Source organism: Toxotes jaculatrix, chromosome 3 (genome assembly GCF_017976425.1).
Source record: "Toxotes jaculatrix isolate fToxJac2 chromosome 3, fToxJac2.pri, whole genome shotgun sequence".
Lineage (NCBI taxonomy): Eukaryota > Metazoa > Chordata > Actinopteri > Toxotidae > Toxotes > Toxotes jaculatrix.
The window spans coordinates 27,630,268-27,654,801 of record NC_054396.1 but is presented as its reverse complement, the minus strand read 5'-3'; the positions used below and the strand labels follow the sequence as shown (position 1 = coordinate 27,654,801).

Sequence of the window (24,534 nt, the reverse complement as noted above, 5' to 3'; positions counted from 1 at the left end):
AAGAATCGATGACACGACTTTGCTTTGACACAGCAGGGCTTCAGTGTTGCAGGGTTATCCAGCAGTCACCCTCTTAGAAATTATATTTACGTACTACTGATTTTCACTGATTTTTATTATAGTTTGAAAGAAATTTATTAGAAACCATTTAAATAAACAAACTGGTTAAAAGTTTTTTTTTTTTTTAAAAGTCCCAAAATGTTCACACAGAGCATATCTTCGTTTGTTTTTCTTTCTGCCAACTGAAACATAATTAGCGTTTCAATAGTTATATTTAGACAGTTTGATGGAGGTTTAAATATTTCACAAGTCAACAGTAACTTGAAACACAAGTCAGGATGTGTTTACGTTTCCACCAAAATCACAGTCTTTCATTTCAGTAGAATTTGGTCGGACCTCTTTAGGCAAACCCTCGTCTTCGGACATTCCTGTTATTTCTATGCCTGCTCTGATATACAACTACTTCACAACAGCAAATACATATTTAAGGACAGAGTAAAGCTGACAGTTTTCTAGATTATAATGAGAAATCTGTCAAGTTATAAAATGTTGATACTGAACGGACGAGTTCAATGTTCAGGTTTTTCCACCAAAAGAAAAAATCTGATCTCACAATAAAAACTAATGACTCATTATTAGACTTTTTTTTATGGTTATGTTTAGGTACTGGCTGTGATAGGTTGAGGTTTGAGAAAGATGGTGGTCTGGTGAGGATACATTCTCTCACCAGCTCCTGATACAGCTGGCCCCCACTGATTTACTGCACTGTCATTTTCAGCCTGAAGACCAGAAAAAAGACGGTGATAAACAGATACACTCACTCTGACTGAGAGTCAGACGGGCAGGGAACGAACAAGTCCTCAGCCCGATGATTCACCCTCTTCAGTCTTCAAAGGAGGGGTGCGATAAAGAGAGAAAGACAGAGAGAGAGAGAGAGACAAAGGATGACCACACCTGGGTGTCCATTTTGGTGACTCAGCCCCTTCAAGATGGTAAACTGACTCACTGCCAGCTCGACTATCACTGTCTCACCCTGCTGCCTGTGCCAAGGGCTAATAAAGACAATCAGAGGACTCTACCTGCACAGTTTTACCACATCCAAAATGACATAGCACAAGGTTTTACAGTAAACAACCGGTATGTAATCATTTTACAGTACACTGTGGGTCAGTGTCAGTGAGTGTCAACAAAACTTCAGCGAAACTGCGTCTGTGAGCGCAGTCCTGGCATGGGCATGAATGACAGGCACACAGAGAGGCCCATAAAGAGACTGACAGGTCCGGTAAAGACTTAAGGGAGTTTTTGACGGTCCACTGGCCCACATCATTATGGATGAAACTGCCAATCACCTTTATTTACTCATTAGCCGATGGTGCCGGATCGTTCCGGTCATTTTTGAAAGTGGGTCAGTAGTGATGTGTCTGAAAATTCCTCTCGAGAATTCTCTGCTTAACTCTCAACAAGAAAGTGGAAAAGGCGTGTTTTCTCTAAACTTTATTCCCTACAGGCCACACCGGTCCCTGAAGTACACAGAGTGAGACAACATGTTCAAGCCTTATCTCTTGGAAAAAAAAAAGATCCATCACATTACTCTGTAAGATTTCCAGTACATGATGACAGCATCACGGGGTCCAGTCTCTGCACAGGCCTGGTGGTGTCGCATGTATCAGTGCTAATGGAGACCAGCAGGGGGCAGCAGAGGCCTTACACACTATTTTACACTGGTGTGTTTGATTCATGGGATTAATGAGACTGACACCATGAAATCCTGTTGAAATTAATGACTGTCAGGCTGGTAGGCTGACCTGCTTTCACGTTATTATCATCTTTAAGTTTGGCTGAAATTTGTTAATATACCATTGTGTTTAAATCGGTGGTTGTCAGGATTATTAGTGTCACAGGCTCGACTGACTAACTCCTGTCGAATAATTCAGTTCAAATTCATATTAAAGTAAACATGTTAAAAAGTTAGTTCTGGCCCACACAAAGTGCAGGGAATAATGTAGTTCTAGTTTTATTTGGTGAGGTTTTGATGTGTCTTTGTAGTGCTCAAAAAGTTATTTAAAAATAGTATATTTAGAAATGTGTCTTCACTGAAACAGTGTCCTGATTTGCTCTCTTTACATTGTACAAAATACAGAAGATGTATTTTGTAATTTGGTCGACCTGACATGTTAATATGGCATCTACCAGCAAAACCAGTTCAGGACTAGTGGAGTGACTTACATGGCATAAATATGGGTCACAGGTTTGATCCTCGCTGTCACGGTGACTTTGAACAAGGCTCTTAACTGCTTCCTGCTCAGCTGCTCTCACTGACACTGATTTGAGCATGTTGTTATCCCTCCAAAAGGAAGCACGTTTTATTTGCTGTACACACTAAGCAATGAATTTGGGCAGTACATTTTACTCTATCTACGCGATTAGGGCTTTGGTGAGTCCAGCTGGGCAATAAAACCACTTTAACATGCAGCTATAAACTTCAGCAGACCTAATTAGAAAGTTGACTCAGATGAGACATGCTGCTACAGTCTCGCCCCATTGGTCCCTGGGGTCTGTCAATCACGGAGGTGACGCAATGCTGTCTGGCTCTGTCGATCCACTGCAGACGCACACACACACACACACACACAGACTTAGACACACACACACTAACATTCAACATTTTGAGTCAGCTTTTACAGCCCTTTTGGGATGATGAATATTTTAAAGGTTATACAGATATCTGGATACACGTGCCCACTGTTGTAAAATTTTGTGTTAGGATCTTAATGGGTTTTTGCCTGCAAGCCACTTTAGCATGTTTAAATGAAATGACAAAGGGCTGCTTATATTTTGGCAATATATTTCGAGTAACAATACTTTGGCCTTTCGTTAGTGAAGGCCACAAAATACGGCGGAATAAAACCAAACGGCAGCGGAAGACTTTTACTGTGAACCTGCTGCAGAAAGTGCTGAATTTTAGCACCAGTGTCTAGACCAGGGGTGTCCAAACGGTCCCACAAAGGGCCGTGTGGCTGCAGGTTTTTGTTCCAACCAATGAAGAGCACACAGTTTGACCAATCAGCTGTCTGAAGACTGAGATTAGTTGATTAAATGAGTCCAGTCTGGTGTGCTGCTGCTTGGTTGGAACAAAACCCTGCAGCCACACGGCCCTTTGTGGAACGGTTTGGACACCTCTGGCCTAGACGCTCAAGGCTAACTCGCTGTGTCTTACAATTTGTCTAAATCTAGATTTGGTTTACTATCATACACAGCTGACTTTGAAACAGCTGCACGTCCAACATAGGACCAAAATAAAAGCAGACACGTCGTATTCACTGTGAACGTGTTTCGTGCGTGTGCGAGTTTATTTTTATGCTAGGGCTGAGCGACAAATCAGGGTCATTGTTCATCTTTCAGTGTGACCATGCTGTGGCAGTAAAATCAGATTGTGTAATTGTTGGTTCCTGCTTGCCTACCTGTAAAAGTCACTGCACGCCACTGTTGTGTGGTCATTTTAGAGGATGTACTTTGAGGATCTGTTGAACTGTAGCCTATTGTGTTATGCTAGGTGTTTCTATTATTTTGTCCACTCCATTTATATCCGTGAGGGTAGGCTCTATAACAGAAAGGCCTCCCTGTATAATGCAATACATTTAGACAGCACCACAAACTACACCCTCTGCAGTGATCGCAGTTTAATCAACACCTCTGTAAAACAGTTTAAACTGCCAAATGAGTGTGCACAGAGTCCCGTATAGGCTGCATCATAATAACAGCAGATTATACAAATACTTTTTTTCTACAAAGGTCAAGTCTGATGATGTTCTATATTTATCTTCATGAACAAATCCTGTGCAAAGCCCAGAACCGGTGATGAATTTATTCCTCTAACCGGCACTGCCTGGTCCAAAGCCTGGCCCCTGGCACATGCAACTCCAGTTTGAGTAGAAACTGCAATACCCTGCCGTTTAGATATCTCCAAAATGTAACAATAATAAATATTATTAAATGATAACTATATACCATATTAGCACATTTCTTGTAGAGAGGTCAAGGCCTTGTGGAGACTGTAAAGCCCTCTGAGGTAAATTTGTTAATTTGGGCTAAATAAATAAAAAGGACTTGACATTTTCTCATCTTTGTTTTTTCCTTGATGCGCTGTTTCCTCTGTCTGTGCGGCTTCGCAGACTGTGATGTGCCGTAAAAAGCAAGTGGAAATTGGAAATGAGAGACAGACACAGACAGTGTCACCGAGAGAGAGAGAGGGAGAGAGACACTGAGAAATCCCCAGAGAGAGAGAGAGAGAGAGAGAGAGAGAGAGAGAGAGAGAGGCAGGGGGAGGGGGGAGGGGAGAGAGAGGGAGGGAGAAACAGACAGGACCAGACAGGCGTCCGTTAGCAGTTTAGTCGCCGGTCACTCGGCGGAAAACACGGAACCATCGACGCTGATTTCTAACGGACGGAACAGGACGTTTAAACTACATTTCAGCGACGTTCAAAGTACATTTAACGGCCGTACCGACACTTCTTCGGCACGCCGATAGATAGATAGATAGATAAATAGATAGATAGATAGATTTCGGAGGAAGAGGAGGAGAAACCGGAGAGAGGAGGAGGAGGTGGAGAGAACCGAGACAGGAGTAGGACGGACGGACCGGAGGGGAAGGAGAGGAGGCTGGAGAGAAAAGGGAGGATTTTTTGGCTGGAGTTTGGTGTGTTGTTTTTTGTTTTTTTTTTTCTTTGGGTCTCCTCTCCTTCTTCCGATCGCCCTCTCTTCTCCAGCCCGTCTCCGTCCGCCTCTTCTGGAGTATTTATGCCTGATTTCAGGAGGCTGTAAATGTTGAACTTGATGGGTGTTTTAAACGCCACCGCCGCCAATGTCTCCTGTACTTGTAACTGCAAGCGCTACACCTCCCTCCAGAGCATGGAAATCAGTGAGTAACTTGCGTTTCGTTACTTTTCTTTTTTTTTTTTTACGTTTCTAATTCACTGACTTTTTCTTTAATTGTCTGTAAACCACACACACACACGGTATCTTTGATTAACGAGTGAAGGAAGCAGTTTTTGTTTGACCGGCTCGGGTTTACGCCTCCTCTGAAGTATGGAAATGGGCAAAATCGCCGTGTTTCTTTTTATCTTGGCGGCATTTTATAGTTAGAGGGCTGATAACATTTGACATGGGTGATGCTGGGTTGTGTCTCGGTGACATGCATCTGCCTTTTTACCTCCTAAAAACGGCCTCACTCTTTCATTTTGAATGGGTTTGATTATAGAAATGTAAGTTGGGCTTTGTGTCGTTACAGCCACTGGCTTTTCCTCGGTTTCAGTTTCTCCGGTTAACGTTTACAACTTATGGGAAACTATACAAACTCGTCACAGGCAGGCTAAATGAAAAAGACGTTGTTTTCTGCTCCGTACTTCATAACGCTTGATATTGAACTTGACCCAAAACCGCAAGCTTCCCGTTTCTTTCCGCACAGCCGAACTGAATAAACCTCTTGTTGTGTTGCACTCGTATGTTTTTCAGCCAGGGTTTGAGCGGGTATTGTTCCCCACAAAAGCAAAGTTTGTCAAATACAGTGATTTTTTTTTTTTTTTTCGGTTCCAGTTCAGTTGGTGCTGTCTGCGTTTGATCTTTGCTTGCTTCGTTGGGGAAAATCTTCCTCTTCGTCGGGTTTTTTTTTTAACAGTGAACGGCTTTAAGAGTGTTTAAACTGTCGGCAAGTTGCCGTACGGGACTGCGGAAGCTGGATTTTGCAGGAAAATGTAGGTTTTCGCGGTGGGAAAGGAGGGAAGCTGGAAGTTTTGTCGTCGCTTCGTCATGTCGAGCAAAGCCAGACGTCTGTCTAGCCGTCTGCCTGCCTGCGCGCGCATGCACGTGTGCGCGTGCACTGCTCTGTGTGTGTGTGTGTGTGTGTGTGTGGTCGTACCGGGAAATCCCTGTGTGTGTATGTTTATATATGAGACTTCTTTCGTGTGTGTCTGTATGTGTTGTGCAGCAAGGCACTAAACCTTCCCGGGTTGGGGGTTTAATTCCCTGTAATGATACACATGTTTATAATGTACAGCCCTACAGTCATGGCACTGTAAGGTCATTGTGGATGAAAGCTGTGTGTGTGTGTGTGTGTGTGTGTGTGTGTGTGGGTGAGGTCACCAGCAGGGCGCACAAATGGGTACTGCAACACAAAGTTAGAGATCAATCTGTGAGATAGATCAGAGGATTGCATAAGCCAGGATACACCTCATGAGCTCAGTTTCCACGGCAAGATGCAAGACTGGAAAGCTGATTAGATGCATATCAAACAATCACAGACTTAAAAAGAGTGTTTAGATGATGACGTGACCTGCCGTGTCTTTAAAAAAAACACAAACAAACAGCTCAAAACAAACAAAAAACACTGTTACGGACACAAAAAGAAGAATGTTTCACTGTCTGCATGATCCCCTGTTTCTACCTTAGGTTTATTTGGAAAGTAATACCACCAAAATATGACGTATGTGGTGGTACTGGATTATGAGGCCAAATGTATGTGGACACCTGGAGATTATACCCATGTGATGGTTGAACAGGTCATTCCAGAGAGAGAGACCATGGGCATTAATCTGCTGGTAGAACAGCCCAAAAAAAAAGACCACAGACCACAAGTACAAGGATGCCCACAGAAATCTTAACAGTAGTAACAGTAATAGTTGTAGCAGTAGCAATAACCATCAGTCAGTGTAATACAGATCACTGCCTGGACTTGTAACAGAAAGACAAGAAAAGAATGCAGGCAGACACACACACACACAATTCCTCTGAGAACAGACGTGATGTTTAGTCTGGACGACAGACGGAGGGAAGCAGATAAACCTAAGGAGGAGAGAGAAGACTGCAGAGACAGTGAAGAAGGAGGGCGGCGTTGTTGAAATTCTAGAAAAAAGGAACAAGGTGTCAAAGACTGGGAAAGAGAGGGAGGAGAGAGCAGTTCTTCAGAAAGAAGCAAAATGGGAGAGGCTTTCTGCTGAACTGAAAATTGTGTAGGAGCTCACTGGAAATTTGGGTTTCGATTGTGAAACTAACAAAGCTCGAGCCTCTTTTAAAAAAATATATATAAAAAAAAACAAGGTTACACTTAAGATGTTTCAGCTGTCCTAGACATTGTGCACTGGGATGTGACGGGAAAGATGAAAGAGACAGAGGAAGAAAGTACAACACAGAATAATCCACGTTATCCACTTGAGATGAAGCGATCAAAGGATGATTCAGACCTAAGAGGAAAAGCAGGGGTTCCCTAAAATTTGTACTTCAGAAAACCCACCTGGGAAAACAGCTCTCATTTTATAACCGATATCAATATGGTTTTTGTTGTCACATAAGCTAAAGCTTCCTGCAAGCGTCTGTTCGTTTAAATGAAAGAAAACATATTCTCTCATTGCCCTCAGGTGGAATTTAACCCTGAAGATATTTTCAGTTTGATTTGTCCAAGTTTTGATATATTGGTCTCTGCGATCTCTGCCTCCATCACAGTACTCCAGCACTTAAATCAAATGTGTAACTTTACTCTATTTTAGTCTTCCTTAGACACAGTTTCAATAGGCCATTGTCACAATGACATAAGCCTGAAATTAAATAGTTCCCTTTTTGCCATTGAGGCCTTTTGGAGAACTGAATGGTTTGTTCCGTTTGCTTCACATTTTTCATACCAATAAGCTCTTCACTGGGTTTCAGAGAGCCAAACCTATAATATTTAAAGTATTAAGCATGTGTTAGTATGATAGTGTGGAGGCAGCCCCTGCACCTGTAAAAGTAAATACTTAAAAGTGTAAAAGTTATTTAATGTAGATAAAGTCAGATTTCCCAGACTTGCAAAGATCCTGACTCACTTAAAACTATCATTAATGTGTCTCTGCTTCTCCCCTGCACATCCTCCCTCATCTGGACCTGTGAAGTTGTAATTGTAGGGTTACATATACCTGTTACACCCACTGACATATAAGCGCCCGCACACACACACACAGACACACACACACACACAGACATATTCAAAAACATCTGTTCTGAGCGGCAGACATCTCTAGTCAAAGCACATGACATCAGCATTACTCACAGCATAGCCGTGTGTGTGTGTGTGTGTGTGTGTGTGTGTGTGTGTGTGTGTGTGTGTGTGTGTGTGTGCAGTGAAGTCATTGCTGGTATCAGCTCATAAGAATGATTTCCTACCAGCAGCTTGGTTTCCCTGTACATTTGTTACTGCATGTCTGGTCACCTTAACATCAGCAGCTCCACAGTCTGTCTCTATAGCCAACATAAATGTTATCTACAGTGTTTGCCTGAGTGTGTGTGTGTGAGAGTGTGTGTGTGTGAGTGTGAGTGTGTGTGAGTTCAGCTGGAGGGTACTGACATTTATTTTTGTTACTGAATTCGAGGAAACGAGTCAGAGCGTTCCTGAGTGGACAGGAAGTGTCTGCAACAGGAAGGACACGCTGTGACTATTGGTCTTTTCTGCTCTGACTCACAGTCACATAACTACGTCCTACATCAAATAACACGTTTGATCCCTGCAATAACCTTTGTACCCTCGAGCAAGACGCTGAACCCCTGCCTGATCACACATTATTAAAACACGAAGAAAGTTGACTTGACTTGGTTGTTGTACGGTTTCTGAGGTTTCAGTGGATCTGAATCCAGCATGAATCTGCTGATGGAATCCTGACACCTTTGGAAATTCTTACAGGATCCAAAAAAAAGTTGGGAAAATGACCTTAGAAGAGCACTTTGGTGAATTTTATGGATCTGGTTGAAACCAAGTTATGATGACACAAGTAGCAGCGCTGCTGCGGTGAGAGACGTTATGCATTAGGTGAGAGATATAAAGTGGAACATGGGCCAGCTCAGACGTGACGTCAGGACTTAGAGAGTTATCTCAGGGAGCGGTGACTGAGATAACTCTTAGAGCACAGACACCTGCCTCCACAGTTTCACTGTGGCCTTTTGACCTTTCATTTAAACCGACAAAAGAATTAAAATGAGACGCCCGCTTGTGTCAGTAAATCAGAGAGAAAATAAAGATTTCTTGGAGTTTCACGTATCTTATCAAACCCAGCCAAAGCAACCCAACCCTGTATAAGGCTGTAATGTTGGTCATAGTGAAACACTGACATTAACACCTTTGTTTCTCAGAGTTGCATGAGATTATTTTCTGCCCATATTAAATATTTGTACAAAGGCACCAGCAGGCAGCCATATTAGCTGCATTTATAGCTTGACGAAAAGTCACTCTTACATCCGAAATTTGTCTTTGATATTGTCATGAGACATTTTGTCATTGTCATGTGTCAGTCTCCACATCCTGTTTAAGCTGCAGGTCCCATGCGACACAGATGATTATGAATCAGTGTGAACAGCAAAAAGCAGGAAAAAAAGAACTGCGTTTGACAGCACGGCGTTTGTGGTGCAGAACTACATCCTGAGGCGACCTGCACGCAGCTTTGTCTTTGATCCCTTAAACTATAATAGCCGTAGCAGAGGCAACTTTTACACCATTTAACTGAGATGAGTGTCATAAATATGCTGTCGCTGTAGCTCAGTGGGAGCCGACTTCATCGATTCAGGCAGAGGGTTTTTGCTTTTTTCCCACACTTCTCTTTTTGATATTATTATGAGTTATACTGGTGTAACGTCTGGGATGTACTGGCAGATGAATGTGAGTTATCCAGAGTAGTCAGATATGAGAGCTACTTGAAGGATATATGTTTCAACAGATTCATGAGAAAACCGAGCCCTCCAAAAACTAAACAGAAAATGAAATAAGAGTCAACAGTTATTAGGCTGAATTTCGTCTTTCTCTGTCTTTTAGTTTTCATTGATTGCTTTTCTATTTTTTTTTTCTTTGCCGTGTCTCTGTTTCTCTCTCACTCAGTGAATCATGGAAATTAAATGATTGAGTCTGTTCTGGCTGGCCTCCTAGACTTATTATGTAAACCTCTCTGTCTGGCTGTTTCTCTCTCTCTCTCTCTCTCTCTCTCTCTCTCTCTCTCTCTCTCTCTCTCTCTCTCTGTGTGTGCGTGTGTGTGTGCGTGCGTGCACGTGTTAGTCTGCGTTTGTCTGTTAATTTCCTGTCTGAGGGAGCATTTGTGCAATTATATCAAAACTTTTGTTCAACATTTGCCTTTTCTTCCAGTAAAGAAAAGAGGCTGATATTATGTGCGTTCAAAGAGGCTTGTGTGGACCAAACTCTGCCTTTTGTGTTTTTTTTTCCTCCTTTTTTTTTTTTCGTGATTGACAGCTGGCTTCGCCCCAGAGACAGAAACACTTTAATCCTCATGTATGATAAACAGACAGTAATTTGTCTCAGAAGAAATGATTTATCTGCCGAAAGTTGACTCCTCTGTGTTTCAGTTCCACATAACGCATGACGCTGGGGGTTGTCCGGTTCAGCTGCGGTCTAAGTAGAACAGCTCAAGGGCACATCAGCAGTAGCTTGTGACACATGAAAAGAGCGTTTCCCGTTTCCCTGCCCAGGTGTTTGGCTCGTGCTGACAACATACTGCCCTTGTTCCCTAGCTTCCTCCTTTCCGTCCTTCATTTCTGTCTCGCTTCATTATAAAGATGTTTAGTGGAAAGACCTGCTTCAAACACCCTCTCTTGGTTGAATCGTCAGCCCAAAACATTAATAGCTGAGTTACGAAATCAAGTGAAGAGGGAAAGGTACAAGCCTGTTTACATAAAAACATCTGGAGGGAAGTGAACTACGACTCCTAAGGTGCATTTTGGCAAGAACCAGCTTAATATTCAGCTAACGGTGGGTGGAAGCTGAAGATTACAGCGCTGACAAAACTGAAAAGAAAATCTGCATTTTAAATCAATTTACTTTTACGCTGCAGTGACACGATGAGAACTCCCAACACAGGAGAAACACCCTTTATCCTGACTTGTCAGTGTTCACAGGTTGTATAAATGTGTTTAGCCTTAGTGCAAACCTGCAGTGTAAATGAGCTGCTTTTGTTGTGTTACCTGTTTGTGAGAGTTCTTCACCACTTGAAACCAGATACAAACTAAGAGGGTATAGTTCCTATAAAATATGTGACTGCAGCCATTCTGCCAACAGCTTGTTGACATGTTTGTAGTTTTATTTATTTATTTATTTATACAAATAAAAAAAATAAAAAAATTGCCAAGTGGGAGATATTGACACTGTCAATTCCTGATATCTCAGACTCTGAATTACAACTCGGAGGCTGATAGCAACATTTTTTTCCACTTGGCTGCTGGTAATTATGGTTTTTATGGTATTAAATTCTGGGTCAACCTTGGATGAATACAGCAACTATGGCGGCGTGTTTTCCTCTCAGCTGCACCAGTGAAATGTTTTGAATTGACTGCAGCTCTGATTCGTGCCTGTGACCGGCTTCTTCTCCAGGGCAATGGTGGCAGAGGTTCATGGCTATTGTAGTGTTTAGAGCTGCCTTACATCCTTGCTTCCTTGCTTCCTTCCTTTCTTCTTTGCCTCCTTCGTGCCTTTCATTCACCCTCTCAGCTGTTCATTGTTTCTTGGTCTAGACACCAATAAGACATACACAGAAAAGTCATCAGCATGGTCTTGTCATGCATATATGTAGATGGATGCAGAGTGTGCATCTAGGGGTCAAGGTCATCGTCGCTTTGGGGGGTTGTGTGTGTGTGTGTCTGTGTGTTTGTGTGTGCTTTCTGCATATAATCTGCATACAAGACTGTGTTCAGCTGAGGCCCTTGTAGTCTGTTAGACCTATATTGTCCCATTAATTAGTCTGAAGGCAGAGCCGGCCCTATATTTCTGTCTCGCAGTGTGAATAAATCCATACAGAGACTGTCTGAGGACCGAGAGGCTGCGCTATAAATAAAGCCAATGACTGTCTGCTTCCTATACGCAAAGAGTGTCATGCAGCAGTGTGAAAAAGATCGCCTCTTGTTTTTCATTAATTAGTCTGAGGCACCAAAAAAAAAAAAAAACCTGTATGGCTGTCTCGTCTTAAACACTTTAATTGTAGTCTGTTTACGTAGTTTAGAAAACAGTGTTCTGTTTTTCATTAATTAGTCTGCGTTGGAGGAAGTTGGCATAGGATTGTCCAGTTTTCAAAATGTTCATGTTATTATGAGTAAAGAAAAGATTTAAAAGGGTCTTTTGGCTTTTGTTAATTAGTATGAGACCGTCATTATTCGGCTGTCGAGTCTTTAAGTGCTCAGTGTCACCTCTCAGAGAGGAATAGATTGTGGAAATAAGATTGTGGAAAGAAGTATGCTTTATTTAAATATGCTTTGTGCCACTGAATTTAAAACATACCTTTGTTTTTACATCTATTTTATACTTTTATAGTCTTCAGCATTGTCACCAGTAAAATGGACAAAGGTCTGATGTATTGAAAGTCTTCTAAACAGCAACGTGTCATTTTTGCTTTCTTCGGCACTCCATTGTATTCTGTTCATACTACATGTATAAAACATGTCTGTTTTGTGAGCCTGGATTAAACCGCCACAGTCTGTGAAAAGAAAAAATACGTCTGTGGTCTAAACCAGAATGTGCTCCTGTACAAGTTTGTGTGGTGACATGTATAACAAACCTTCTTTCATCAAATGGTCAAAGCATTCACACGTAGCTGATGAACGTTTCCTGAGAAGAAAACTCATAAGATGTTGAGGTAGTTATTTCCAACAGCCGAAGCCGTTTTCTTACACTGCAGAATTAACTTTTATGAATGTCTGCACTTCTTAGCGACTCTCTTCATTTTTCTTGAAGGACCTTTTCTTAATTAGCTGAATTTAATGTTTTATTTCATTTTAGATTATACCTAAAGAAATATAGCCTTCAAATAAATCTGTTTTTATAAAATTATGCGTCTGTGCAAGACTCATATAGACATTGTGTATGCCAAGAAATACGAAGCATTTCCACACCTGTGAACAGATCTGCATGAGTGATTCAATCTGCGCACATATAACATACAATTGCCATTCGAAATTTAGATATGCATATGTAAATGCTGGGTGTGTGGATGAGGGCTTTCTTTGCATATGAACCTAAGGTTGGCCTACATCTGCAGAGAGGAGGGGGTGAAGTGAGGCTGGGTGTCTGGGAGGGCAAAGGTTAAGGGTCGGGTCAGGAGGAGGCAGAGAGGGGGAGGGGTGAAAAGTTCATTGTCACAAGAATGAGGTCTGGCTTTGGGAGTGTGCACGTACGTGTGTGTGTGTCTGTGTATTTTTCTGTATTATTTCACCACAGTTCACTTCTAATTGTTTTTTAATATCCCCTAATTTTATTATGTTGAGCCAATTTTGTGACCCTGCATGTTGTTTGTATCCATATTTGGTTGTTTTATGTGAGTGCAGATGTATTTAGATGTGTGTATGAGGCATTAATGAGGTGTTAGTGATTGATTTGTTACTTCAGAGTAATCAAGCGTTACCTGCTGACAATGCTGGAAGTTTGTATGGAATATAGCAGCTGACTGACACACCGACAGCTGATTGGCTGTACTGATTTGCTGACTGCAGGGGTGTTGTAAATTATCAGTCAACAAAGTCTCACATGAAAGTCTGAGATCAGTCCTGGAGCAGAGACTCCAAATATGCTAAATATGCATATGGAGGGTTTTTTTTTTTGAAATGTTCTAAACCACTACCAGTGCAAAACGTTTTTACACCTAAGTTCAAGAAATCCAAACATATTTTTAACCCTTTTTTGATGCAGCAAAATACAGTATGTCACACTGCTGGATGAATAACGTAAACAAAGTGTTACCTATTAAAGTTCAGTACTGTTCCTTACATTTTAAAGCTGTGCTCACACAGCTCAACGTTGTGCACGATTGTATACAGCGGCAGACAAGATGATTTTCAAAGACCGAGCAGAGTCACAGGAGTCACGCTGACATGTTCCTGACACAGTGATAAACTGTACGTATGTTGTTCTGTTAGCTTTTATCACGGCGTGTCACACGTTGTCTGTGATGTAGTTTTCCCGCAAAGTAAAGCTGTTTCACTGTGTCAGTCGGTCTGGTCCTGATTGCGAGTCCGAGTCTAGACAATAGACACCTCAGTCTGCAAAACACATGCACACACTCTCAACCCCCCACGCATGACATAGACATCCATGACCGTGGGCTTGACCTCTACACATGCACGCTCACACACACACATACACACACACACACACACAGACTTGTGGAGAGGACTGTGTCTGCCTGACTTTGCCCTCTGGCCCATAGGAAACAGCTGGGACCACATAATTTGCATCCAAAAACACTCACACAGACGACACTCCGACTCCTCCTTTCTGTTTATATTACTAATAATTATCATTATACATTCAACTATTCAAACACACAGGCACAACGCGCAAGCAATTCTTATTATAAACACCCAGCCCGACACAAACCAAGCTCCACCTCAAAGACAACAACCCCCCCCCCTCTCTGATTATCACAAACACACACACAGGCTAGACTACAGTGTGTCTAGACAAAGCAGCAGGCTAGACAACACATACACAGGCGCTGTTGTCAACTTCACATGCACAGTAAAGATGTGATTTTAATAGTTTTAGGGCAAAAGGTTGAATAAATAAAAATGTGCACATACTAATAGCATTTGTAGCCATGAAGCTACAGTGACATTTCTTGTCGGGCAAAACTAAATCCACACTAAAGCCCCATTTGGACGAGTATTCACTGTGCTCCTCTGTAATTTAACTCATCTGGACAGAATTTTAACCAGTGGGAAATTAGAAGACGTGGTCTGTAATAGACATGGACATTCAGCAGGACAAAGCCAAAAGAGGAAGACAAAAGCCTCCCCAAGGGGGGGTGCAGGAGAGTTGAAGGGGAGGCAAAGATACTGCGTGAGGTGACTTTGATTCAAAAATCGTACTCCCTCTCTGAGTCATTACTCAGTCAACATAGTGATGTTGAGATCATTCATTGTGACGTCTTTTGACCAGACCCATCATCCTGGGCTTTGGGAGCTTGTGAAGGGCAGTTTTTAACTTTTTTTTTTTTTTTTTTGGTTGACATTTTATAGACTGAACGAGTAATGGATTGATTGAAAAAAATAACTGACTTATTAATAAATGATCATTAGTTGTAGCCTGTAGCCCTGAAGTATGTATGTATGTATGTAAGTTTGCACTTTTCATCTGCACACTGTAATTTAAAGGAATGTAGGTCATGTTTCTGCACAGCCTTTCTGATGTGGGTAAGTTGATTAAATCTAGGTAGTGGCCAAAACAGAACTAAGACTTGCATTCATCAGGGAGACACAAACACAACTCCAAATGAACAGCTGAAGGAACTGTTTTCGACAGCCAGTCGAACAACTTTAAATGACCGTGTAGTTTGCTGGTCCCTACCCTCAGATAAAACCCACAGCCCGTAGGAACGTAACAGCACTAAACACACGCGTATGGTTGTGGAACAGTCATGGTTTGCTTCTATTTGAATATAAAGCCTGGCAATGATGATGGGAATGTGTTTAAATCTTACAAACCTTATCAAAGCTTGTGCTTTGAATACATTTTCTATTTCTGGCCTTGAGAGAGTGACGTCTTCCCGTTATCACATCAGACTTTTGTTCAACCAAATTTTGCCTTGAGCACATCGTCTGAGTCCAGTTGAACCACAAGGCCTCAGAGAGAGAAAGGCTTTTCTTTTTAGAGAGAGCGTAGACGAGGAAGACGTGGAGCGAAAGATTCAATTTGGAAAGTAGGAACTTAAAAAACTAGTTGTTCTCCCCAGATAGCGTCTTGTTACAGGAAGTAAAATGTGAGCCAACACATTTCCTGAAAAAATGCTCCCATCACACCTGAGTCGACAGATTCTTGGCAGCGTCAGAAACACCGTCGCTGCTCGCATTGTGTCCAACAACCTCCCACACCTCGTTCGGTGAAGAGAGCCTTGCCAGCTGGCACACACACACACAGGAGGCCCATATTGTTTTGTGCTTTGGAGGCACCGAGCCAGTTTCCCAGCTTGTTTGCCATCCATCCATCCATTAGGCCTTCATTACCCGACTACAGATCCACTCATGGTAAACATTTCTGACAGTGATGCTGCGGAGTTGACAACTTAAGTCACTGTCAGCTGTAAACTTAAGCACATGGTAATACGCTTTGATCCTCCGCACCCAGATATTGAGAAGGAAACAGTATTTCCAGGTGTGTTTCAAGTTTTTTTTTTCAGGCGTCACATGAGAAAAACATCAAGTTGAACAGTTTTCCAACTAAAATGAATTCTGTTCTTGGCAGATAAGCCCCTGAAAATCAAACACAAAATACTCAGACAGTTAAATATTTTCCCTTTTTATTTTTCTGCACTACACCTCCTTCACTTGTTCCCCCTTTTTTTTTCTTTTTCTTTTTTTATACTTGCTGTGCTTCATTTGAATGGCATTGTCTCAATGATCATGTTTGGGTTTCTGTAGAGGTTTGTTTAGTCTGAAGTAGAGGTTATATCTCTCTCTCTCACACACACACACACACACACACACACACACACACACACACACACGAAGACACAAAAGCAAAGGCAAGTTGATTCATGTTGGGGATAAAGTGAGGATCAGGGCTGATTTGAGACCAGTCTTTAAAGAAGAAAAGATCTTTTCAGAGCCAGGTGTTTCTAATGTTTCTGCTGTTGGTCACTGAGCTGCTCCGGTGAGACAGGTGAGGCTTCAGTGTCTTTCTCAGTGGCAGCTGAATAATGCAGAAGAGGAAGCACTAAAGCATTCACCTTTGTGTTGCTGGTTTATAGTTTCTGAGGGTAAGAACTAATTTAATCCTCACATGCATCAGTATTGCTTTAATTCTGTGTGCCGAATAAAACAAAGAGCTAAGGAATTGCGTTATGACAGCTTAGACAGATACAGTAGACACAAGTTATTACTTTAATAATATTAATTTATTTGATGGTATTAGATAGATGTTGTCTGTTATTAACATTTTGGGCCTTTGACCCTTTAGAATGAAGCAGGTCCACGTGTGATACCTCAGTACATATTATGACCACATTACCACTGAAATAAACCTCAAGTGAACTGATGACGACAACACACAGATACTGAACTGATAACAGTGCACATTATGTTATTTAAAGCTGCATCCATTGATTATTTTAAAACTTTTGCTGTTGCTGGTACTTGTTCAAACCGGTGTCTCTGTCGGGATGGGCCAATGACCAGCATCTCGGTTTCATCTGATATAACCTGATTTCTTTTTGTTGCCACCGCAGCGAGTAAGTTCACACACAAGCTGGACGAAAACAAAAGTATCAGTAAGTGCCAGCGAAGGCTTTACTCAGAGGTGAACGCTGGAGTCTGGACAGAGCAGTTTATCGCCCATGGAGATGGTTTTGATGGAATGAGCGACAGGCTACCGGCTAGCGCTGAGATTATTTCAAAGCAAAAAGCAGCAAGTCCTAAATGATACGAGTTTGCACACAGAGAGTAACAGAGGATAAGCAACGTTTTGAGAGCAGAGACTGAGAAGGATGAAGAGATTAAACAGAAACGAGTAGGAGAAGGAGCAGACAGCATCTGTCGGCCTCACGGAAAATCACGGCGTGCGTCACATGAAGCAGCATCACGACGCCTGCGTGTCATTTGATTCATTGTTAATATAAAAATATTGATTGGTACAGAATACAGTGAATCAGCGTACAGCCCGTTGAATTTCATCTCACACACACACACACACACGGTTTGATCATATAGTTTACATGTCCATGGAAGTCGTTATTCGCAATGTTGACCTGTTTTACACACATTCGCATGAAGTTTTGCCGCAGCTTTCAATTCATTACCATTGTTTATCAATGTAGAATTGATTTTCCCAGACACACACACACACATGACACACACACGACACGCAGGGTCAGACGGACATTCAGAGTGTTCAGACATTGTTTTGTCTAGCCAGGTGTGTGTGTGTGTGTGTGTGTGGGTGTGTGTGTAAGGACTGGCTGAGCTGGTTTTGGTTTGGCAGCAAAACACTGTTTGGACAGGGACAACATGTCTGGCTTACACACACACACACACACACACACACACACATTCATCATAACAGGCTCGCCCTTGAATATTTTTTTTGACTCAGTTCAGTGTTTGTGGCCGTCTCTGAAACACCTTCAGCGATCTCATGAAGAAGAGAAAAGGAGGAATTCTTTTCAAGCTCTGTGCGGCTCCTCACTGTGTGTTACTAAATCACACAGTGAGGTTGCGAAAAGTTATGAGGTATGATAAGACCTTCAACGACAGGTTTTGGAAAGCTGTTATTGAAACGCTGGCTGCTTTTAGGCAGATTTTTCAGTCCTGACAAACAAAAACAAAGTGAGTTCAGGAAAATGTTTTATTGACGAGTCAATAAACTATTCTGATAATTGACCAGTCGTCAAACATTTGACATTTCAGCTTCTCAAACGGGGGAACGTGAAACAATGGGTCGATTAATTGATAAGAAAAGTAATTGCTCTCGCTGTTGCTCAAGGGCACGTTGGCAGTATTGATTGAACCAGCAACATCCATAACTACATTTAACCTGATGCACTGTGTGAATGTGTGTACAAATACACCCAGTGCAGACTGTTAATGATTACTATTATGTCTAGTAGCACACTGGATCAGAGCCATTACACACACACACACACACACACACACACACACACACACACACGGACGCACACACACACACACACACACACAGCCCATTGCATGTGACCTGCCCTCTGCGACTCTGTCTGACTTCCCTCTCTCTTTCACATTCAAATGAACAGTGTGTGTTTGTGCACGTAGGTCTGATTGTGTGTGAGTGTGTGTGAGTGTACATATGCCTGTGTGTGTGTGTGTGCGCGCAGGGGTGCGAGACGACAGGGGTAGTCTAGCTCCTTCCGGCTAGAATTATAATGAGACACACGCACACACTCAAACACACACGCTCACAGAGCCAGACAAGCAGCTGATAATGAGGTTTGATTTTCATATGTTTCAGACAGAATGCTCTGCAGGTCAGCTAGTACACAGAGGAGAGAGAGACAGAGAGTGTGTGTGTGTGTGTGTGTGTGTGTGCGTGCGTGCGTGCGTGCGTGTGTGTCTGTGTCTGTCTGTGTGTGCCTGTGTCTCAGTGACTGTGAGTGATTTTTGGTGTTATTTGTAGGACTTCACGTACTCTCACTTTTTCCACTGTTAAGATTAATGGCTGTGTGTGTGTGTGTGTGTGTGTGTCCATTACAGCACTAGATGTGTCATTTGCTTTTGTCTCTGTGTTTGTCTCCGTTTTGCTGATGTTTTCTGATGTCAGCACAGCCAGACTTCTAGTTAATTTTTAATTGATTTTATTTGTTGTGTTAAAGCCAGACTGCTGTTTGTGGTTACATTAAAAACCAGAAATAACCCAAACATTCAAACTCTCAGACATTTTAAAACATAACTCTCCCCGTGGTGTTAATGTGTCACTCGGTTCTGGCTGATTCAGGGCAGGACCAGACGCTCTGATTGCATTTATGCAGTGGTTTGCATTATGAATTTTATATAGCATTGGTATTGCTTTTATTTAATAGCTTCCAGTTTTATTTTTATAAAACTACAAGTTTAAGAAGTTGAACCGCGGCCTAATTGCTGCGGTCATGTTCTCAAAAGAAGTGAAAAAATAGAAGCAGAAAGATACGATTTAAAAATCTTACATAATAAACAAACAGTAACTGAATTTTTGCTAAATCATTGCATGGATGGGAACATATCACCTGTCACCTGTCATCGGGAATACCGTTTTTAAGAACTTTATTAAAACAAATATTGTGAGTTTAAAGAAAAATAATTTCACAAAAAGCCTCCAGGTGTGATAACTGCCTTTTTGTCAATATAGAACTGAGACAGCTAAACTTAGGTACATTACATCTTAAGTTTCTATAAAAAAAGATCGGTTGGATGCGACGTCAGAGTTTGCTCTCAGCTGCGAAGCTTTCAGTGACTCTAATGAGCTGTTCAGCCATGTTGCTGTTGCCAGCCTGAAGTGCCGCTCATGAAAACAATGAATCACAGAAGTGTGATCGGAGGCAGAGTGACGGGATCCAAACTGTGACCTTCACAGTGACAATATGTGACAGTATGCTCTTTTTATTACTGCACCACTCAGCTGTACCCACTAGCGGAAAATTAGGTGTTTCTGTACAGTCGTGTCTTGCTTCTTATCAGTCGACACATACATCGATACCAGTAAATCAGCTCTAATCTTAATTGTTTACGATCGGCACAGATGTGATGTGATAACGCGTAGCCTGTCGGAGCATGTGACACAGTTCTGTTATCAGTTATCAGAGGAACCTTTGCATGGGATGTAAAGCTGAGAAGCGAAGGTGGTTTTAGCTGCTGTGCAGGTGTGTTGTCGACAAGCTGAACCGTAGCAGAGCAGTATTATTAGCTTCCTAAAGTGCTGACACCGTCACCGTACAAACTCAGCTGGATGGATCAGTGTTGAAGTGATCGGTTCCCGAGAGAAATCATCATTTCATTGCTGATCCAGCGTTTATGTGGGTCTTCGCTACGGCTCCCAGGGATGTGCGAGGAGACCTGACACAGGGTGTGTGTTATGCTGCATTTGTTCATAAGAAGTTGGAGGCAGTGAGCTGGCCTCGGTGTGTGACACCAGCGGTAGACCATTTGTTTGTTTGGCTGCTTGTCAGCACCAGAAATGCAGTTTGTAACTAATAGAAGAAGAAAACTTAACACTGACCCTAACCCTCGTTCAAATAATCCCAAACTTCCAGCTAACAACTCTGCCTTAAAGGGTTGTTTTATTTTTATTATTGTTTGTTTTTTTTGTAACCAAGAAACAATCAAATAAACAACCTGGCATCAAAAAATGCTTTATTGCCAGGAGGTCATGGGTCAGAGTTCACAGCACCCTGACTGTGTTGCTGAGAGTTAGCACAACGCTCGGCGTGTTTCACGGTCAGAATATTCAGTTTGACTCTCAGTCTGTGACCCTCTCACTGTTAGCGTTAGCATAGCTATCGTTCCAGATGGGACTCACAGTTTAACATGGGAGTTCCCTGGATTAGCAGGCTAAATTTAGACTAATGCTTCACTCTCCTCCTCTCTACACTGATCTACTCTATTTATCCTACTACTCCACTTTACACTCATCTGCTCTGTAGACAAACACACATTTGCCCCCCCCCCCCCCAAAAAAAAACCCCTGATATACTGTTTCAGTATTGCAGTGTAAAGTTATACACTTGTACCGTGTGTGTGTGTGTCTGTGTGTGTGTGTGCGTGTGTGTCCAGTCTAAGTGAAACATTAGTGTGTGTCGAAATGTGTGAGCGCGAAAAACAAAATGACATTTTTATTTTTCAGAGCGAAGCCCGATGAAAGATGAGAATCAGAAAGGAGACTGATAGAAAGATGAGGAGGGATGATAACTGACCCCCTCAACCACACACACACACACACACACACTCACACACACTCACCACATACACACACCTCCCTCTTCATTTTCCCACTGTTGAAACCAGCAGTGGGAGTTTTGTGGACCAAAGTTCCCACACTTGTTGGCTGCACCATGACCATGGCATCCAAAGTCAATGGAGAGTGTGTGTGTGTGTGTGTGTGCGTGCGTGCGTGCGCGTGTGTGTGTGTGTGTGTGTGTGTGTACCCCCCACACCCCCACCCCTTATAGCTTTTCTCATGGAAATTGCCAAGCAAACTGTGTGCACCTATGACCTATAAGTCTCTCTCACATACACACACACATAAACACACACACACACAGATTTATACACACACACTCTCTCTCTCTCTCTCTCTCTCTCTCTCTCTCTCTCTCTCTCTCTCTCTCTCTCTCTCTCTCTCTCACACACACACACACAGCTGTCTGTGCTATTTCTGACTACCCAGACTGTCGAGTCATCCGAGGACTGAGAAAGGAGGGGGGAGGGAGGATTTAGCAAGCTTCTCTCTCTCTTCCGGCCCTTTTCTCCTTCCCTTTCTCCCTTTCCTCTCCTTTCATCATTGATTTCTTTATTCTTTCTCTTTCCTTGCTGCCTTCTTTCCTCTCTCCTTTTGTCACTCCTATCTAAACTTTCTTTTTTGTCCTTCCTTACTCGATCATTTCCCTCCCTTTCTTTCTACTTTTTTTACATCTACCTCTCTAAACCATCTCCTTATCTCTCCCTTCCTCATATCATTTCATGTCCTACCTTCCTTCCTTTCTTTCCTCCTTCCTGCATCCTATCTCCCCTTTTCCTTTCCAGCTCCTCCCCACTCTTTTTCTCCGCTCCCTCCTTCGACCCCACCATATTTTCTTCCTCCCCGTCTTTCTCTATTCCTTCATCTGTTCTGTCCTCATACCATCCTCTTTTCCACCCCTCCCTCCGTTCTCCTGACCCCCCCCCCCCCCCCACCACCACCACTGTCTGTCTGCTCTCTGTGAGCCATCTGACTCGGCAATGACCGCCTGTGACCTTTAGCTGAATGCAGGAGGAGGAGGAGGAGGCGGCAGATAGACGGAGAGCAGGCAGCTGATGACAAATGAGCTAATTGCTTTAGATTAACCATGGAGTGTCTGCCTGCCTGCCAGGCTTACAGCCTCCTCCTGTCTAGACAACAGCACAGAGGGAGGGAAGAGATCAGCAGTCTCTCTCATGCAACATGAACGAGAAGTGAAAATGTTTTAATAGGGTTTTTTTTTTGTTGTTGTTGTTTTCTTCTAAGTTGCACAAGGAAATTTAAAAGAACTGCAGCTTCAGTGCTGACAAACGATGTCAGTCCAGGTCACAGATCTTCCCACAGCAGGAGCGTGTTTGTTAAAATGATACTGCAGCCATTAAGTATTGTACTTGGATAAAGTTGGGGACTCATAATAGAACACAGACGTCATGTTTTCTCTCTCTTTTTTTTTTTTTTTGAAATATGAGCGTTTGAGCTCGAGTTTACATTTTAGCAGAACTGAAACAATTAATTGATTAAACAATTACTCGCTCAACAGAAGATAATTTGGCACCTGTTTTGATAATTGATTGATGGTTTAACAAATGTGAGGATTTGTTGATTTTTCTTTGTCTAGTACGATCGTAAACTGAGTATGTCTGACCAAACTTGTTGGTTGGACAAAACAAGTCACTTGAAAATGTCCCTTTGGGCTTTTGGAAACTGTGACATGACATTGCCTGACATTCAGAAATCACACATATGAGCGTGTAGCTGAAAAGTAGGAGTTTGTGAACCTCGGTGAGTTACACAGAAACCCAACATTTTCTGCAGTGTTTTGGCTGAAAGGATTTTTTTCACCGGTGCATTTGCACAACATATTTCCTTTAAAAAATCATTTGGTCATACCAAAAAAAAAAAAAAAATTGAAACTAAAAGGAAGAAAAGAGGCAGGGATAAAGAAAAAGTAGAGAGAGAAAAGAGAAGAGAGGGTAGAAAAAGAGGTGGAAGAATGACAGAGGAAGAAAAGACAGGGTTTGCATATTTAAATGCGTATTTTAAATCTTTACAAAAAATGTTAGTGGTCGTGTGAAAACATTTTTTCCTGCTTGTCTGAAGTGGAAAAACCAGTGTATTGGTATTATTATGTAATCGTGTGACACCCTTTTGAAATCCACCGTCAGTGTGCAGAACATCTGGATGGAAACACAGCATGAGAAAATGATTTCCCCTGTTAGTGCGCAGAATGGAAGGAGTGAGGTGAGGGAGGGATTAGAGACGGGAGGAAGTGAAAGAGAGGGAAGAAACAATAGAGAGAAGAAAAGACAGCGTGAAAAATAAGAGACAAGACAAGAAAGAGGAGGGAGGAGGTCTGCTGACTGACCTGCTGACCCCCCCCCCCCATTTGGGAACTGACAAGTTGTACTGCAGGCTGACACACACACACACACACACAAACACACACACACGCAGTCAGCTGGTCTGACAAAGCTTGTGTTTATAGCAACAGCAACTATTTTTCTATGAATTATGACTCATCAAATCAGAGAAGCTGAATGGAAACAGCATTTTTCCAATACTACAGCAAACCTGTCACAATGAAAGGACGTCACACATTACTTACATACTACGTTCACTTATGTCTGCTTATAACCACATAGTGTTATAAACTATCTGTTAATTGTTTATTCTGCTAAGACAAGTGAAGTGTTGCAGTGATAATGGAAAAACAAGACGGGTTTGTTATGTTTGTAAAGAAGGAAAGGAAAAGGAAAGAGTGAGAGAGGAAAGGAAAGGAGGAGAAAAGATTTGTGGGAGTGATTTGGCTGAAAGATGAAGTTCAGCACCAGCTGACAGAACAGAGAGACAGACAAGCTGTCAGCAGGCAGAGTGCCCACACACACAGACACACACAGACACACACAGACACACACAGACACAGACACACACAGACACACACACACACACACACAGACACACACAGACACACACAGAGTGGAGGTCTGGGTGGCTTCACACAGATGGCGATCCTGGCATCACCGTGTATTTAAATGTCTGCCTGAACCTTTTCGCCTTTTACAGTGACAACAGTTCCCTTTAATAAGCAGAGGAATGTTTCT

At 42.3% G+C, this 24,534-nt stretch overlaps 1 protein-coding gene across 1 annotated transcript in view; it reads left to right on the top strand.

Moving 5' to 3' along the window:
* The first annotated feature begins 4,645 nt into the window (after positions 1-4,645).
* The window catches only part of pmepa1 (prostate transmembrane protein, androgen induced 1), a 33,241-nt gene continuing 13,352 nt past the window's right edge, over positions 4,646-24,534 (top strand). Inside the window, exon 1 of the mRNA XM_041033646.1 lies at positions 4,646-4,918. Within this exon, the coding sequence (XP_040889580.1) occupies positions 4,822-4,918 (97 nt within the window). The 5' untranslated portion in view covers positions 4,646-4,821. The remainder of the gene's footprint in view (positions 4,919-24,534) is intronic.